At 39.2% G+C, this 18,067-nt stretch overlaps 1 protein-coding gene across 2 annotated transcripts in view; it reads left to right on the forward strand.

Moving 5' to 3' along the window:
• Positions 1-18,067, forward strand: part of KIF15 (kinesin family member 15) — a 97,793-nt gene that overhangs the window by 7,999 nt on the left and 71,727 nt on the right. For both annotated transcript variants that reach the window (XM_001114881.5, XM_077992276.1), the window contains exons 2-7: positions 4,309-4,351; positions 5,186-5,369; positions 8,239-8,315; positions 10,695-10,732; positions 14,699-14,796; positions 16,269-16,448. In XM_001114881.5, coding sequence (XP_001114881.3) covers positions 4,309-4,351; positions 5,186-5,369; positions 8,239-8,315; positions 10,695-10,732; positions 14,699-14,796; positions 16,269-16,448 — 620 coding nt within the window. The remainder of the gene's footprint in view (positions 1-4,308; positions 4,352-5,185; positions 5,370-8,238; positions 8,316-10,694; positions 10,733-14,698; positions 14,797-16,268; positions 16,449-18,067) is intronic.

The following is an 18,067-nucleotide window of genomic DNA, read 5'->3' on the forward strand; positions in this document are numbered from 1 at the left end:
TGTTGCAAAGAAAATGGACTCTTATTGCACTGATGCAAACAACTATATTGTCATAAGTTAAGAATACTCACAACTAGTTTCCAAATTCTGGAGAAGCCAGGCAGAGAGGGAGAGAGACAAACACGCTTCAAATTTTGTTCACAGGAGTATACCTTACTCAATTATTAAAGGCTGTAAAATAGTTCAAAATAGTTTCCTTGACTCTGAAAAACAAAACAAGGATTGGCAATGTTCCAAGCAAAAGTCAAGATTACTTCAGTTTTGTATTCATTAAGTCCATCCAGTTAACTCTTGTTTAGCTTGATATTCATGAACATTTCAACTCTTCATGAGTCCTGTTTGTTTTTTCTTTATTCTAATGTCACAATCTCCAAAGTTATCAGAAACCTGCATTTGAGAGCCCCTACGAAAGTTCTATGGCTGATTATAAACCATCTTTTGAAGAGGATGAAAACAAGACAACAATTATCTGTGAATAACAAAATGTCCAGGGTAGTTACAGTCAGAAACAGAATTGACAAATAAATGTGGTTATCTGTGGTTTATAATAACATAACAACCTTAATTGTGATTGATAGCATATACTCCTGATGGGGCCCAAAGATAATTTCTGATGGCCTGGGACTCCTTGGAAAAAACAGAAAAGGCACCACAGATTCCATTTTGATGGTCAGACACCAGAATTTTAGAAATCCCATACAATTTTGGAACATATATTAATACTGTTCCCTAAAATATAACCTGAAGAAGATTAAACATTATTTTGGCAATCTCATGTCAGGTAATCTGTTTACCTAAACATGTCAGGTAATCTGTTTACCTCTCTTCTGGATGTGCCAGGGCCCTCTGTAGCATCCAAAAGCTAGGTGTCAGGAAAGACAATTTTGAAACTGAAGCTTGATTTTGGGAAGCCTGTTGAATATGTTAGAGGTTTAAAACATTTGATTTTCATGAAATAGAATTCCAGATTACCATAAGTTATTTATTTTGCCAAAATGATGGCTCAGAAATTTTAAAAAGCAAAAACCTTTTATGACAGCCCTTTACAGATTTAGCTAAAGAGCAGATTGGTGCCTTAAGAGACCCTCGTTGTGCTTTTATTTTCAATGCTCAATTTACAGAAAAGCCATATAATACCCTTTTGAATTTAATCAGTATGTTCACACAAGGAATTTTTTTTGCAAGATTAATTTTTACAATCCTTCCACTACTTGTTTAAACATTTAGCTTTATCTTATCTAATTCAAAACAGTCCTTTAACCCTAGGCAAAAATGTACATTTTGATGACATCTGAATTTTACCAATAATTTTTAAGGCTGTTTTTATTTTTCAAAGATTAAAGTCATGTGAACTAAACGGTACCACAGCTCTTCTTTCTTTAAAAAATATTTGATCTAAGTGCTTATTTTCCTTTAGGCCAATTAATTAGAACTCTTGTTTATAGAGATCACACACACAACACATACATAACTACACAGGCAGAAGAAGATCCAGTAGCTATAAGATTTTCTGTTCACCAATTTCATAACTGGACAATTAGCCTCTGAGTGGGGCCCTTTAAGAGCAGGGCTAGGAAAACATGTAGTTTCTAGGGCCTAGTAAACAAATATAGCCAGAAGACAAAAACAGATTTTGAGAGGGATCCATCCACCTCTAATTCCTGGGTCTCCAATAGGAAAACAAAGGTCTCTCCCAAAATGGAATCCATGGAGCCTTTTCTGTTTTCCCCAAGGAGTGTCAGGCCATCAGAAATTATCTTAGGGCCCCCATGCATGCATTAAGAGTGGCAAGACAAAATGGAGAAAAAGAATTCAGTTAACTGAGAAAAAACCTTTTCCCAACAAAATAAGATCCAAGAAGAGAAAAACACAAAGGCCTTTTAAATACACTTATAACTTGGATATCCACTTTCAATTAAGCTGAGCGCTTTTTAAGAAAATCCTTTTAAGTCCCTTATTACCCAATATTAAACATGTAAAGTGGCCAGTATTTCTGGCTTCCAAACTTTACCAAAGGTAACCTCCCAAGTGCTCAGAGAAAGGAAAATTCAAGGTGGTTCATGGAGGGGAAGAGAATCAACAAATGGCTAAGGTCACACAGATATCAAACCAGAAAGGACTCATTCCTGAGCCAGGATTGAACCGAAGCCACCATTGTAAAATGACAGAGGCTAAAACAAAGTACTGGGTACGTGGTTACAGGCCACGTTTCCAAGGACGTAAAACAAGATGGAGGCCTGCAGCAAAGTTTGCCGTTGACCAGTTTACCGGACTGGTTTGAACAGTGGACCTATGGAGTCCTAGGCCGGCATCCCATCCTAAGGTACCCTTCTTTCTGACAGAGCCATACAGAAAGACATGGAAAGCACACCAGCTTGGCTACAGCCTAAGACCAACCTCACAAATCCTTTTTCATAATTGAAACCTTACAGAGAATATAAACAGTGATAGTTGGGGTCTTGGCCTAGTAAAACATCTTCAAAAAAAAAAAAAAAAAAAAAAAGCCTCTCACATAAAAGTTAATCCCTGGTGGAAAAAAGGAAAAAAAGCTTAAATGCAGGGCTTGAAAGATGCCTCAAGGAAGAACCTGTTATTCTTATGTGAATGAGTTTCTGCAACAGGGAGATAAATCTTTAATTGCTGTTTCTTCCCTGGGGCTTGGACGTAGTTGGGCCCCTTGGCTAGGGGAGGGGAAGACTCTGTGGGCATGTGGTGAGGAACCCTAGCCAGCCAGCCAAGTGGGGTCCTTGGGCCATGCACCCCAGCCCCACCTGGGAGGGGAGGGACGCAAGGAGCTGCCACTCACCCATCCATCCTACGCATGAGCCTGCAGCCATTGGGTTGGGGGTAGAACACTCCCAGTATTGTAAAAGAAAAGATAGGTGCTATTACAGTCTCAAAAAAAGAAGGAAAATGCCACGGAAAGGCTGGGCTGGGCTGGAATGAGGCCAACATTCCCTACCCTGAGAGCGATGGGGGATAGAAAGGGGCACAGTTTACTCTACCCTCAGAAGAAGTCCGAGGACAATAAGGCTCAGAAACGAGAGAGAAAAAGACTTTTTTGTTCACATTTTATTCACCTTTACTCATGTCCTTATACAGGCCACCAAAATGATGCAGGATTTTTTGCTCCTTAGCTCAGCTAAAATCCAGGTTCTTGTCACATGACCAGGAAAAATTAGGCACACAGATACATTGAAAGGCGAGGAGAGCAGAATTTATTATGTTATGCCCAGACTGTTTGTTCCCCAAAGAAGACCACCAGAGTCCAGAGTCAAAGCCAAGCGGCAAGGATCTTTTACTGCAAGTTCGAACTTGGTCCCTCCATTCCACAGCATACAAGAGGGCCCCGAACAATGCGAGTGCTTGCCTTTATAGCCCGATGTAAATAGGATAGTAAAGTTAGAGAGGAACAAGGGAATTCTTTTGGTTACAGCATTACAATTGGTTTACATTTTAAGTTATACATTTAGTAGTTTTTCTATTGGTTCCCACGCTTTCAGTAAAACCTCAAACGCTGTGTCCTTATCGGGGATTTTCCAGGTGGTGGTTGTCAGGAAATTGAGAGATATATGGTGGGATGTGTTTGTACTGGGCTCAGGAAGTTGAGAGATATATGGTGGGATGTGTTTGTACTGGGCTCAGGAAATTGAGAGATATATGGTGGGATGTGTTTGTACTGGGCCTGTTTGTGTTGAGCCCGGGGCTGAGGAATGTGCCTGATTTCTTTCAATTAAAAGAAAGCTCTCAATGAAAAAAGGAGGTCCTGCCAACAGGCTCCCACCTCACAGATTGAATACCAGGCCACAACACACCAGCTGAAGAGGCCAGGCTTCTCTCCCTGCATAAGGCACAAATTCCCATTGGTTCCACCCCATTCTCCCAGTGTGCATGTGGGCCCTTAGTCTGAGCCACTCCGCATTGATTTATTTCCCTTACTGTGCATGTGTTGAGGGATGGAATTTTTCACTGTGGTTATGTTAGGCAAGCCCCCTGTGCACAATGACCTGGACGGCATTTGGCTGTCTCCTGTCTCTATCACCATGACACTAGGTGTTATGCACAATGACCTGGATGGCATTTGGTTGTCTCCTGTCTCTATCACCATGACACTAGGTGTTATAACCAGTAATGGGTTGGGATAGAATGAGAATAGGATCAAGGCCTCAGCTGTGGAGCACCACATTGTTAATGCCAGGGATCTGAGGAGGCTGAATATAGTAGGCAACGCAGGAGCATGTTAGAGAAGAATAGGATTTCCATATTACAATTTAAATGACCTTTAATGACTTTTTATTTTTATTCCAGCTGAGTTACGCAGTGTGACAAATGGTCAGTCTAACCAAACAAGGTAAGAAAAAAAATATTCTTGATGAGCTCCCAAAGGACTAGGGATTGAATATTTTCAAAACAACCATTTAGCTTAGTAAAGAGTACTTATTTCAAAATTTAACTTAGTCCTCAACCAGCTGGAAATGTGAGAAAATCACATATTCCCTTTGCCCTCTCACTTTCCAGGCAAAATAATAGAATCAGTAGCATAATTCTCCTTGGGAATGACTGACTTATTATTGCTAGTAAGAGGGAAATGAGAGACAAGCACTACTTACTCCATGAAATAAACTCACACTCCCTTTGAGTTCAAGTAAAGGGTTGTGAAGGTGCCTGTTGTGAAGTAAATCAGTAAAAGGAATGGGTCATGTGAGACTCTTTAAAAAGAGATAAATTTGGCCGGGTGCAGGGGCTCATGCCAGTAATCCCAGCACTTTGGGAGGCCAAGGTGGGCAGATAACTTGAGGTCAGGAGTTCAAGACCAACCTGACCAATATGGTGAAACCCCATCTCTACTAAAAGTACAAAAATTAGCTGGGTGTGATGGCAGGTCCCTGTAATCCCAGCTACTTGGAAGGCTGAGGCAGGTGAATCACTTGAACCTGGGAGGTGGAGGTTGCAGTGAGCCAAGACCGCACCGTTGCACTCCAGCCTGGGCAACAAGAACAAAACTCTCCATCTCAAAAAACAAACAAACAAACAAACAAAGAGGTAAATTTGTATGGGGTATGTCTTCGGCTTTGTTGGAGAAACTCATTATAGAAACATTACAGGCAATATGAGACTTGGATCCTTTTTCAGTTTTCTTCTTCAATAAACTGCACTGCTACTTTTTTTTTTTTTTTGTCTTTAGTAATGAAGGTGATGCTATCAAAGTTTTTGTGCGAATTCGTCCTCCTGCAGAAAGATCTGGGTCAGCTGATGGAGAGCAGAACTTATGCTTATCTGTGCTCTCCTCCACGAGTCTCCGGCTGCACTCCAACCCTGAGCCCAAGACCTTCATGTTTGATCATGTTGCAGATGTGGATACCACTCAGGTAATGATAATTGGAAATTTAACTTTTTTTTTTTTTTTTTGAGATGGAGTCTCACTCTGTCACCAGGCTGGAATGCAGTGGCATGATCTCGGCTTACTGCAACCTCCGCCTCTAGGTTTCAAGCAATTCTCCTGCCTCAGCCTCCCGAGTAGCTAGGACTACAGGTGCGCACCACCATGCGTAGCTAATTTTTGTATTTTTAGTACAGAAGGGGTTTCACCATGTTGGCCAGGATGGTCTTGATCTCTTGACCTTGTGATCTGCCTGCCTTAGCCTCCCAAAGTGCTGGGATTACAGGTGTGAGACACCTTGCCTGGCTGGAAACTTTACTTTTTACCTGGAACAGGTAGGCCTTCATTAGCTCTAAGAATTTCATTTCTTGGTCAGGTGCGGTGGCTCACGCCTGTAATCCCATCACCTTGGGAGGCCGAGGTGGGCGAATCACAAGGTCAGGAGATTGAGATCATCCTGGCTAACACAGTGAAACTCCGTCTGTACTAAAAATACAGAAAATTAGCTGGGTGTGGTGGTGGGCACCTGTAGTCCCAGCTACTCAGGAGGCTGAGGCAGGTGAATGGCATGAACCCAGGAGGCAGAGCTTGCAGTGAGCAGAGATTGTACTGCTGCACTCCAGACTGGGCAACAGAGCAAGACTCTGTCTCAAAAAAAAACAAAACAACAAAAAAGGATTTCTTTTCTGGGTTGGTCTCTTTTTAATTTCATCTGTCTCAAATAAGGAGACTCAAATATTCCATAAATATTTTAAATCTAATTTTATTAAATAGTTTTCTCCTTTTTTCATCAAACTTTGTAGCAGAATGACAAAAGCCTCCTTTTTTTTTTTCCCACCAAGTGATAGGAAATTATGGGCATAGTGTCACATGCCTGTAATCCCAGCTATTCGGGAGGCTAAGGCAGGAGGATCACTTGAGCCCAGGAGTTTGAGGCTACAGTGAGCTATGATAGTGCCACTGCACTCCAGCCTCGGCAACAGAGCAAGACTCTGTCTCTTTAAAAAAAAAAAAAAAAAGATCCGTGATGTTCAGTGTAGTAGCCATTAGTTGTATGTGGCTATTTAGATTTAAACTAATTAAATGAAACTTGAAAGTCAGTTACTCATACACACTAGTTATATTAAAAGTGTTGCTCGTAGGAGATACAGAAGTATGTTATCAGAAGAAAGGGAATTTATTATAGTCATTGGGGAATAATTTAATATTTATTAGGCACTTATTTAATATTGATTAATCATTATCTTATTCATTTTAATAAAACTGCTTTAATTTTAATGAATATATTTTAATAAATAAATTTAAAAAAAAGTGTTGCCCCTGCATCTGAGGCACTGGAGGTTAGTGAAGATACACTTTTTGGAGCCAGTGCATGATTGAGAAATACCGTTAAACTGCCTAATCTAAGGATTTAGGATTACCATGATGTCAACAAGTGCTTTTCTAATTAACGTCAACTTAATTAAGACCTAGTTAGTGCTATCCAATGGAACTTTCTGCAGTGATGGAAATGTCCTGTATCTGTGCTGTTTGTTACAATGGCCTCTAGCCAAATGTGACTATATAAGTTTAAATTAATTAAATCCAATTTAAAATTCAGTGCGTCAGAGGCACTAGCCACATGTGGCTCCTGAGCACTTTTAATATGGCTAGTATGTATGAGGAACTGACTTTTGAGTTTTGTTTACTTAATTTAAATCTAAATACCTACATATAACTAACGGCTACTATACTGAACATCACAGATTTTTTTTTTTTTTTTTTTTAAGAGATGGGGTCTTGCTTTATTGCCAAGGCTGGAGTGTACAAGTGATCCTCCTCCTTAGCCTCCCAAGTAGCTGTGATTATAGGCATGTGTCACTATGCTTGGCTAATTTTTTTTTCATTCCAGGATAAATCTCAATTATGCCCAGCTACATTTTAAATTTTTTGTAGAGATGGAGTCTTGCTGTTCCCCAGGCTGGTCTCGAACTTCTGGCCTCCCAAAGTGCTAGGATTGCAGGTGTGAGCCACTGCACGCAGCCCATCACAGATCTTCAGTATTCCCTTATACATGGAGATGTTTTTGGGCCGACGTTTAGGTCTTTGGATCTTCTTTTATGTGGAGCATAGCTGGCCAAGAGATACATAAAATGAGGGCCTTGTGCAGTGGCTCATGCCTGTAGTCCCAGCACTTTGGGAGGTGGAGGTGAGGTTCACCTCACAAGGTGGATCACGAGGTCAGGAGTTTGAGACTAGCCTGATCAACATGGTGAAACCCCGTTTCTACTAAAAATACAAAAATTAGCCAGGCATGGTTGCGCGCACCTGTAGTCCCAGCTACTCAGGAGGCTGAGGCAGGGGAATTGCTTGAACCTGGGAGGTGGAAGTTTCAGTGAGCTGAGATTGCGCCATTGCCCTAAAGGTGACAGAGCGAGACTCCATCTCATAAATAAATAAATAAAAATAAACTGTAGATTTGGGAGTTCTTACATTCTTAATAAGACTGCATCTACTTATAGGTAAAAATGAAAATAAAATGGAGGTATTGACTGTTCAATGCAAACTTACGAGAAAAATCACTGAAGAAGATATACAGCCATTTTTTTATGCTAGTACCAGTACAATATCTACATGCAATATGCTATACAAAATTCTGTATACAGTTGAGTTGTGTGCTTTAAATCTATAGTTGTATAGGAGATTAATAAATGTAATTATGTTTAAAGTTTTATCATCTTAGATAGTTTAGCCTTTTTTTTGTAGTGGATGTTACCATGTTATTACTAAGAAATTTTTGCTGTTACATTGTAGAATGTAATTTAGGAAAAATGTTTTCATTTTTATGAAATGTTAAACATGTTTGGTTACGTTTGTAGGAGTCTGTATTCTCAACTGTGGCTAAAAGCATTGTGGAGTCTTGCATGAGCGGTTATAACGGTACCATCTTTGCATAGTAAGTTGTTGTCTGTGTCCTTATACATAGTACATGCTTGTATTATTTTCCTGTTGCTGTTGTAACAAATTACCACAGACTTAGTGGCTTAAAACAACACAAATGTATTATCTTACAGTTCTGTAAGTGAAAAGTTCAACTCGGGTCTCTCACGGGCTAAAATCAAGGCGTCAGCAGGGATGCAATTGTTTTGGCAGCTCTGTTCCTTTCTGGAAAATCTGTTTCTTTGCCTTTTTTAGCTTCTAGAGGCCACCCACATTACTTAGCTTACAACCCCCTTTATCTTCAAAACCAACAACATGTAACTCTTTGACTCTTCTTCCTTTGTCACACCTCCCTCTGACAGCAGCTAAAATAGGTTTTCTGAGTTTGGGGACTCATATGATTAGACTGGCCCTGCCTGGCTATCAAGGTAGCAGGGATTACACTCGAAGGTAGAGGGGTAGAGTAGAGCAGAGTATCTGTCTAACTATATATATAACATTTTTTTGTAAGAAAGGTTTGTCCAGCCAGGCGTGGTGGCTCATGCCTGTAATCCTAGCACTTTGGGAGGCTGAGGTGGGCGGGTTACCGGAGTTCAGGAGTTCAAGATCAGCCAGGCCAACATGGTGAGACCCCCGTCTCTACTAAAAATACAAAAAAAAAAAAAAAAAAAAAAAATAGCTGGGTGTGGTAGTGCTCACCTGTAGTCCCAGCTTTTCGGGAGGCTGAGGCAGGAATCACTTGAACCCCGGAGGCGGAGGTTGCAGCGAGCCGAGATTGCACTACTGCACTCCAGCCTGGGTAACAGGGTGTGACTCTGTCTCAAAAAAAACAAAACAAAACAAAAAAGAAAGATTTGTATGTTTTCCACATTTATTTATTCAATTATTTATATGTTATGGATGTACATTTATTTTATTCTTTAGGTTATAATCCAATACTAAAAATTATTTACCTTGTTGTTTCTGTTGTTCCAGCTTTGCCCAATGGGCCCTCCTTGAGGTTGGTTTTTGTGTCCCTTTGCTATAGCTCACCCTTTTGTTTTTTGAGGACCTTCTTACTTTGTGATGCTACAAGATGCTCTGGGCTCATCTTGTGTTTTCCCTGACCTATGCCTAGAATGAGCCATTTCACCAATGAACCCTAATTCCTTTAATTGGAGCATGGTATTTAGCAACCAAGATCTGGGCGCTAGGTGTGTTTGGTTTGTTGCTTCTAGGCCTTCTCAGCAGACAGAGCTAGGTAATACATGGCGGGGTGGGTATACTGTCTGGTTTACTGAGGACAATACCAATTGTCAAGTATTATTAATAGTGTCCTCTTCACTCTCAAGTGCCTGTTTGGACAATAATCTGTAGGATTACCCTATTTGTAGGGGACTCAATAATATCCATTTCTCATTCTGAGTTACTAAAGAACTTTTTTCCTCTTTTCTTCCAGAAGAAGGGGGTAAAAAACTATAGCATACTGTTTTCTAGTTTTGGGGGGCATTTAATGAAAAAGTAAATTCAAAATTTTCTATTTTTGCTGTGAATCTAAGCTAAAGTCTTTTGATATCCTGATTGACATCTTTAAAATACAACTTTTTTTTTTTTTTTTTTTTTTTAAGATGGGGTCTTGTTATGTTGCCCGGTCCTGGAGTGCAGTGGCTATCCACAGCTGTGATTCTAGTGCACCACAGCCTGGAACTCCTAGGCTCAAGCCATCTTCCTACTTCAGCCTCCTCAGTAGCTGGAACTGCCTGGCTTCAACTTTTTTACTTTTAGTTTTTTGTTACTCTTGTTTCTGTTAAGTGGAATAACAGGAGATACGACACTGCAGAAAAACCTATAGCATAAGAATTTTTTTATTGCTTTATATTTAAATGAAGAGATTTTAGTATCTTTTAAAGACAAAGAATTTAGGAAAGGAAATGCTGTATTAGTTAGCATAGCAAAAATTGGAAACAAAAGTTCATTTGATTCTGGTTAAATAAATTATGGTGCTTCAAGATGCTCCACGATCCCAAACCTGTGGAATACGGTGTAGCTATTAAAAATAATGAGGCAGACCTCTATTGCTGACCTAGAAAGGTATCTGAGGTAAAATTAAGGGAAAAACAGGTTGCCAAGCAGTATGAAGAGCATCATCCCAATTTTTGTAAATAAAGATTAAATGAAAACTCTGATGTCTATGTTTGTGTAATACAGAAGCATTTGCCAATTAATAGTGGTTAGCTCTTTGTAGGGAGATTGGAGAGAAAAGAGGAGGATCATTCACTTTTTATCTAATAGAATTTAAAAATGAAAAGAAAATAAGCTAACTTTTTGTGGAGAAAACTTATACACTAGTATTATAATAGGAGTAGTCTTTTAATTTTATGTGTAAAAATAATATGTAAAACATTATTTTTTACAGTGGACAGACTGGCTCAGGGAAGACGTTTACTATGATGGGTAAGTAAATTAAAGACTAACTTTTGTTGGCTTAATCTACCCTTTCTGTGATAACAGTAACCTACAACATTTTGGGGAAAGGCATAATTTCTATATATGATGTTGATCTCTTGAAATTAAGGAGATTTCCCTAGGCTTCTGCCAAGTTGTGAGTTTTTTGCTAGCAAAGTCCATGTGTTAATCATGTTTGCAGCTATGTTTCCAGCTCAATGCCTGGCACAGAGTGGTACTGAATAAACAGTTTTTCAGTAGGATTTAATGAATTTGTATATGTTTATACACCTGTATAACTACTAACCAGATCAAGATTCCTGGTCAGTAACTACCAAACCCTGTCCGCTGGAATGCCTATTACTCTGATCTCTGTCATCATTAATATTGCTTGTTTTTGATCCTCTACAAATAATATTTTATTGTGTATCTTTTGTTTCTGGTCTTTTAGTGTTAAGTTTCTGCGATTCACTCATGTTGTTGCAAGTAGTAGTAGTTTATTTCCATTACTGTATAATATATTATTGTATGAATATACTACACATTTTCTAGTCTACTGTTGATAGACATTTGGATTATTTCAACTTTTCAACCATATGAATAATGTTGCTGTGAACATCTTTTCTTGTGTCTTTTGAAATAATTTGTGTTGGATATGTATCCAGGAAAATTGCTGGATCATAGTATATATGTATATTTAGCTTTAGTAATTCTGCCCAACAGTTTCCCAAAGTGATTATCTCAGTAGTATATGGAAGTTCCAGTTGCTCCACTTCCTTATATGTACTTGAAATTGTCAATTTAAAACATTTTAGGCATTCTTAAGTATGTATAGTATTATCTTATTGTGTGTTTATTTCTGTTGACAACTGAATACCTTTCATATGTTTATCTGATATATCAATAGCCTCTCTGTTGAAATGCCCATTCAAGCTTTTTTCTCCCATTTGAAAAATTAGCTTGACTTTTTCTTACTCATTGGTGGATATTCCTTATAAAACAGAGAAGTTAGCCTTTTGTCTATGATATGGATTCCAGATTTTTCTCTAGGTTTTTCATTTGTCTTTTGACTTACTTGAGGTTTTTTTTTTCTATGCTAAAGTTTTATTTTACATGGCTGAATTTTTTTCTTTTCTTTTTCTTCTTCTTCTTTTTTTTTTTGAGACGGAGTCTCGCTCTGTCGCCCAAGCTGGAGTGCAGTGGCCGGATCTCAGCTCACTGCAATCTCCGCCGCCCAAGTTTACGCCATTCTCCTGCCTCAGCCTCCCGAGTAGCTGGGACTACAGGCGCCTGCCACCTCGCCCGGCCTGTTTTTTGTATTTTTTAGTAGAGACGGGGTTTCACCGTGTTAGCCAGGATGGTCTTGATCTCCTGACCTCGTGATCCGCCCGTCTCGGCCTCCCAATTTCTTCTTCTTTTTTTAATTTTTTTGAGACAGAGCCTCCCCCCTGTCGCCTAGGCTAGAGTGCAGTGGTGCAATCTTGGCTCACTGCAACCTCCACCTCCTGGGTTCAAGGCAATTCTCCAGCCTCAGTTTCCCAAGTAGCTGGGATTACAGGCATGCGCCACCACACCCGGCTAGTTTTTGTCTATTTAGTAGAGATGGGGGTCTCACCATGTTGGCCAGGCTGGTGTCCAACTTCCGGCTTCAAGTGCTCTACCTGCCTCGGCCTCCCAAAGTGCTGGGATTACAGGCAGAAGCCACTGCACCCGGCTTCTTTTTCTTCTTTAATGGCTTCTGAATTGTGAGTTGTAGTAAGAAAGGTCTTCCTCTCTCTCTGAGGTTATAACAACAACAACAACAACAAATAATTGAATACTTGTACTTACAGTATGCCCGGCACTCTTGAAGACACTGTTGGTTTACTTGAATACAAGGCAGTGTCCTGGCTCTTGTGGACCTTCTGATTTTCAGGCAGGGGGAATACACAATTAAAAGCAAATACACCTCTAGAAATTATGCCAGAGGTAATAAGTGCTATGAATTAAAATAAAGCAATGTAAAGGGATGGAAAAAAGTAGAGGGTGCTATTTTAGGTGGTGGGTCAGGAAAGATCTCTCAGGAGGTCACCTTTGAGGTTATTAAGTGAAAGAAGAGTGAACAACGAGACTGTCCAAGAGAATAATCTTACAGGCAGAGGAACAGCAGTTGCACAGGCCCTGAGGTGGGTGCACACTCAAGAATGTTTGAAGAACAGCAGAAGACCCATTGAGAGTGGAGTTTTCCAGGATAAGGGGCTGGTAGCATGGGAAGTCGGAGCTATACCCTAGGGCCAGGTCATATAGGCCCTGGTGAGGATTTTGGATTTTGTTTTGAATATGATGTGACATTATTGGAAGAGTTCTTTTTTAAAATAAACAAACAAATAGGAAGTACATGATCTGATATATAATTAAAAGGATTACTCAGGCAGCTAAGTGGAATAAAGGCTATTAGGGGATAGAGCAAGGATTAGGAGATACTGTAGTGGGTCAGGCAAGAGATGATGAAGGTAATTAAAGATTTGTTGAATCTTTGTCTATTTGTGTTGCTGTAAAGAAATACCTGAGGCTGGGTAATTTATAAAGAAAAGAGGTTTACTTGGCTTACAGTTCTGCAGGTCATAGAAGAAGCGTGGCACCAGCATCTGCTCGGCTTCTGGTGAGGGCCTCATGCTGCTTCAGCTCATGGCAGAAGACAAAGGGGAATGGGCATGCAGCGATTACGTGGTGAGAGAGGAAAGTGAGAGAGAGGAAAGTGAGAGAGAGAGAGAGGAAAGTGAGAGAGAGGGAGAGTGACAAAGAGAGAGAGAGAGATGAGGAAGTGCCAGGCTGTCTCCAACAACTAGTTCTCTTGGGAAATAAGAGAACTCACTCCCATGAGAATGGCACCAAGCCTTTCATGAGTGGTTGTGCCCCCCCGCACTCCATGACCCAAAAATGTCCCAGCAAGCCACACCTCCAACAGTGGGGATCAAATTTCAACATGAGAATTGGGGCCAAACATACTATACCAAATTGATCTTTGTATAATATATTCTCCAACAGGAAAATGATGTAAAATTATCTGCATGTTCTAATATTCATTCTCTTTATTCATTTACTTGCATTTTTCTACCTCTGTTATGTGTTTCTTAAGCTACGGGTTACAAGGACTATTTAAAATATTCCAGGTGTGGTGCAAGGCCTTCTACCAAAGACAACTATTATATTTTAAAATTTATTCTTTATTTTTCTTCTGCATATCAGCATTTTGTTAGTTCCTTTGGTCTCTAAGGCATACTTCACCAATATTTTGATTGTTAAATAGATCTAGATCTTTTCTAGCTATATATATTTCTTCTGGGAAATATTGCTATAACTTGAATTAGAATTCCTTAGAATCCTGCTATTTACATATACACTGATACCTCTTCCTTTTCCCAGTGTAACAAAATAGAGACTCTGCATTTTTCTGTCTGCATGGAAATCTTATAGGATATTCTTACAGTACTTTTCTTAACAGCTTGGCTTTTATTGCCTAATTTTTAAAAAAATCAACTAGCTAATCGTGATTTTTAGTACTTAATGTGTTTAAAGCACTAACATGGCTCTCAGTGCTTTGCCTTTACACTCTCAGTTAATTCTTTCCAATAACCCTATGTGGTTTTTATTACCATTATTATCCCCATTTTATAACTGAGAACTCTGCAGCTTAAGAGGGATTTAGTAATTAGCCTATGGTCACAAGGTATGGGGCCAAGGCCTGGAGCACAGGTCAGTCTATGAGACCAAATGTGCTGCAATAAAGTACAGTTGTTTGATATTCCTGCAGATTTTGGTACCTGGCAGTTGGAAAAATTTCAATTCCTCTCACAGACCTAAATTTAACTTGCTTGGAGCACAAGTAGGAAAATCATTATATAGTATAATCATCTTATTTCTATGTAAATTGCCATTTTGAAAGACTCTTGGAATAGAATAAAAATCCAGTGTTTATTTTTTTAACTTTTTTAGGACCATCTGAATCTGATAATTTTTCTCATAACCTGAGAGGAGTAATCCCACGAAGTTTTGAATATTTGTTTTCCTTAATTGATCGTGAAAAAGAAAAGGTAAAACTTAATGTAAAAATAAAGTGGTTCTATGAAATGTCTAATTTTGAATAGGTAGCTACTGATAATTAGCTCATGATACATGGTGGAGCATGAATGGTACTACTCTACAATGTGGATAGACTAGTGTGGTATAAGAAAACCTTTCAGTTCTGAGGATAATATTAAGGATTCTGAGTTGTTTTATCTCAATTGAGTTTTTAGTTTATAAAACATGCATTATCCTTTATCCCAAATTGCTAGTTTACAAGAAAGGAAAATAATGCTTCTGGGGCTCTCAAAAAAAAATATTTTGCAAGAGAGAAACTGTAAAGAAAATCTCAGCTGAGGAAAACAGATACATTAATACTCTAAGCCTAATCATCTACCTGTACCTAGGCTCACAGGTGACTGCAGGTGTCCCTAAATCCTCATGGCATCCAGCAGTGATGGACTCATCCTCACCATCTTTGTAGCACCTGCTACTGCCTTCCCATGGTCTTTGTGCTCCACATGTGGTATCGCTCCATCACTGTGGGGATATGGTCTTTCCTCCTACATTGGCTCCCAGGTTGGGCCTTCTCACAATTGTGCTGATTTAGCTTGGGGAAGTCGGGGCTTAGAACCATTTGTGTTTTATGTTCCATTACTTATGTACCAAAGAAACTTATATATAACATTGGTTTACCATTTACTCCTTTGCAGAAATCACCTATCTGTAACACTGAAGTTAGACACACGAATTGTGTGGCAGTGAAATAATTTAGTACCATGCATTTCTATGGTTAAAAATCCTATAAAGTCTTTTAAAATAAATTATTTTCAGTCGTTTGAAGAACATAACACTTGTTTCAAATAAAACTTTATGAGGACATCAAATATATAAGACAGACAAAAATGGAATTTCCCAACTGGACTGCTCAATTCTCCTCTCCCTGTATTAGCTCCCAGGCACCTGTGGAGGCCTCTAGGGTGCCTGGGACCACACTTTGATGCAGCTCTAAAATATAACCATGTGTTAAAACTAGTTATCGGCCGGGCGCAGTGGCTCACGCCGGTAATCCCAGCACTTTGGGAGGCTGAGGTGAATCACAAGGTCAGGAGATCGAGACCATCCTGGCTAACACAGTGAAACCCCATCTCTACTACAAATACAAAAAATTAGCCGGGCGTGGTGGGAGGCACCTGTAGTCCCAGCTACTCAGAGGGCTGAGGCAGGAGAATGGCACAAACCCGGGAGGCGGAGCTTGCAGGGAGCCCAGATCACACCACTGCACTCCAGCCTGGGTGACAGAGTGAGACTCCATTTCAAAACAAAACAAAACAAAAAACTAGTTATCTAGATTTTTTTACTTTTAGGTATCTTATATTGTATTAAAGGATAATAGCGTAGGAGATTTATGTCTTGTGAAGCAAGTGCAAAATTAATGCTTATGAAAACTAGGTATGAACACATGAAAATAATGTATCTAAATGAGGCTTCTTTTTTACAGGCTGGAGCTGGGAAGAGTTTTCTTTGTAAGTGTTCCTTTATTGAAATCTACAACGAGCAGATATATGACCTACTGGACTCTGCATCAGCTGGACTGTACTTAAGGGAGCATATCAAGAAGGGAGTCTTTGTTGTTGGTGCAGTGGAGCAGGTGGTAACCTCAGCTGCTGAAGCCTATCAGGTACCCTGCAAGGAGTACTTATTTGGTGCTTAGGCAACAAACCTGCTGTGAAAGCACCCCAATCTCAAAAAAGCAAGAATTGAGGTGCCAAAAATATGTCATAAAGGCGTAATACAGAATGTTCATGAGAAGTAAAGATAAAATAATATATGGCAGTATTTTATTCTATTCCAAGAGTCTTTCAAAATGGCAACCTGGAAAGGGCAACTTAAACAGAAATAAGATGATACATTGTATAATCAGTTTCTTACTTGTCCATATGTCTTTAGTGGTTCCTCCTGGGAGATGCCTGTTTGAGGGGCTTCTGGGAACTCTGGCCTTTAAACCAGCTGGCTGTTCTTTTCTATGTTGCTTGCTTGTTAGGTGTCAAAAGCTAACTTATCTTGAGCATTCAGCTCAGGACAAGCAAACCTCTTGACAGGAATTTACAAAATATTCTAGATAAGTTTTTATGAAATCTGATCTGGTCCAATGATTTGAAAGTTTTTTTATTATGTAGCATTTGACACATATAAAATATTGCCACACACATGTAAGTTACCAAGCATAATGTTAAAGTGAACGAACATTCAGGAGGCTTTTAGACAATTTAAAGACCCTAGTATCACCAGTACTATCCTATTTACTGGTGATATTTGGTTTTTTAAATATACTATAAATAGGTAAATAGGATACCTGTCCTCCCTATCCCATATCCCTGGCTCCTCTCCAAAATTAAGCACTAAGTTGAATGTCATTATCATTTTCTTCCACTTTTAAATCAATATATATGTGGTTTTGCCTCTTTTTGAGTTTGAAAAAACACATATTTAGCTCTCTCTGACTTTAAAAACTCAACGTGGTTTATGAAATCTATGTTGCATTTCATTTATTTTCACTGCTGTATGATATTTCATAATTCATTCTTTTATCTTCAACAAGCCTCTTGATTCCAGCTATTTAAATTGAGACTCCCCCAAGCAAGAGACAGGTTCTACTTGTGACCAAATGTGTGTATGCATACATACTCAAGAAATTGTGTTGAGTTTTTTATTGGAATTACATTGCAGTTATAGACCAGTTTAGAGGATAACATTTTTTTACAATGTTTTACAATATTCAGTCCATACATTAACATGGTATGTCTCCTCTTTTATTTAGATCTTTAATGTCTTGCAATATAATTTTAATAATTTTCATCATAAAAGTCATACATACTTTTTGTTAACTTTATTCCAGTATACCTTATGTTTTTAGTTGCTGTAATAATCTTTTTTTATTTTCATTTTTATTTATTTTTTATTTATTTATTTTTTTTTTGGAGACAGAATCTTGCTGTGTTGCCCAGGCTGGAGTGCAGTGGCGTGATCTCAGCTCACTGCAACCTCTGTCTCCTAGGTTCAAGCAATTCTCATGCCTTAGCCTCCCAAGTAGCTGAGACTACAGGTGCACACTACCATGCCTGGCTAATTTTTTGTGTTTTAGGAGAGACAGAGTTTCACCATGTTGCCCAGGCTGATCTTGAACTCCTGAGCTTAGGCAATCCACCCGCCTTGGCCTCCCAAAGTGCTAGGATTACAAGCATGAGCTACTGCGCCCAGCACATAGTCTCTTTTTAAAATTACATTTACTGTTTGGTG

The sequence above is a fragment of the Macaca mulatta genome, chromosome 2 (assembly GCF_049350105.2).
Source record: "Macaca mulatta isolate MMU2019108-1 chromosome 2, T2T-MMU8v2.0, whole genome shotgun sequence".
Classification (NCBI taxonomy): domain Eukaryota; kingdom Metazoa; phylum Chordata; class Mammalia; order Primates; family Cercopithecidae; genus Macaca; species Macaca mulatta.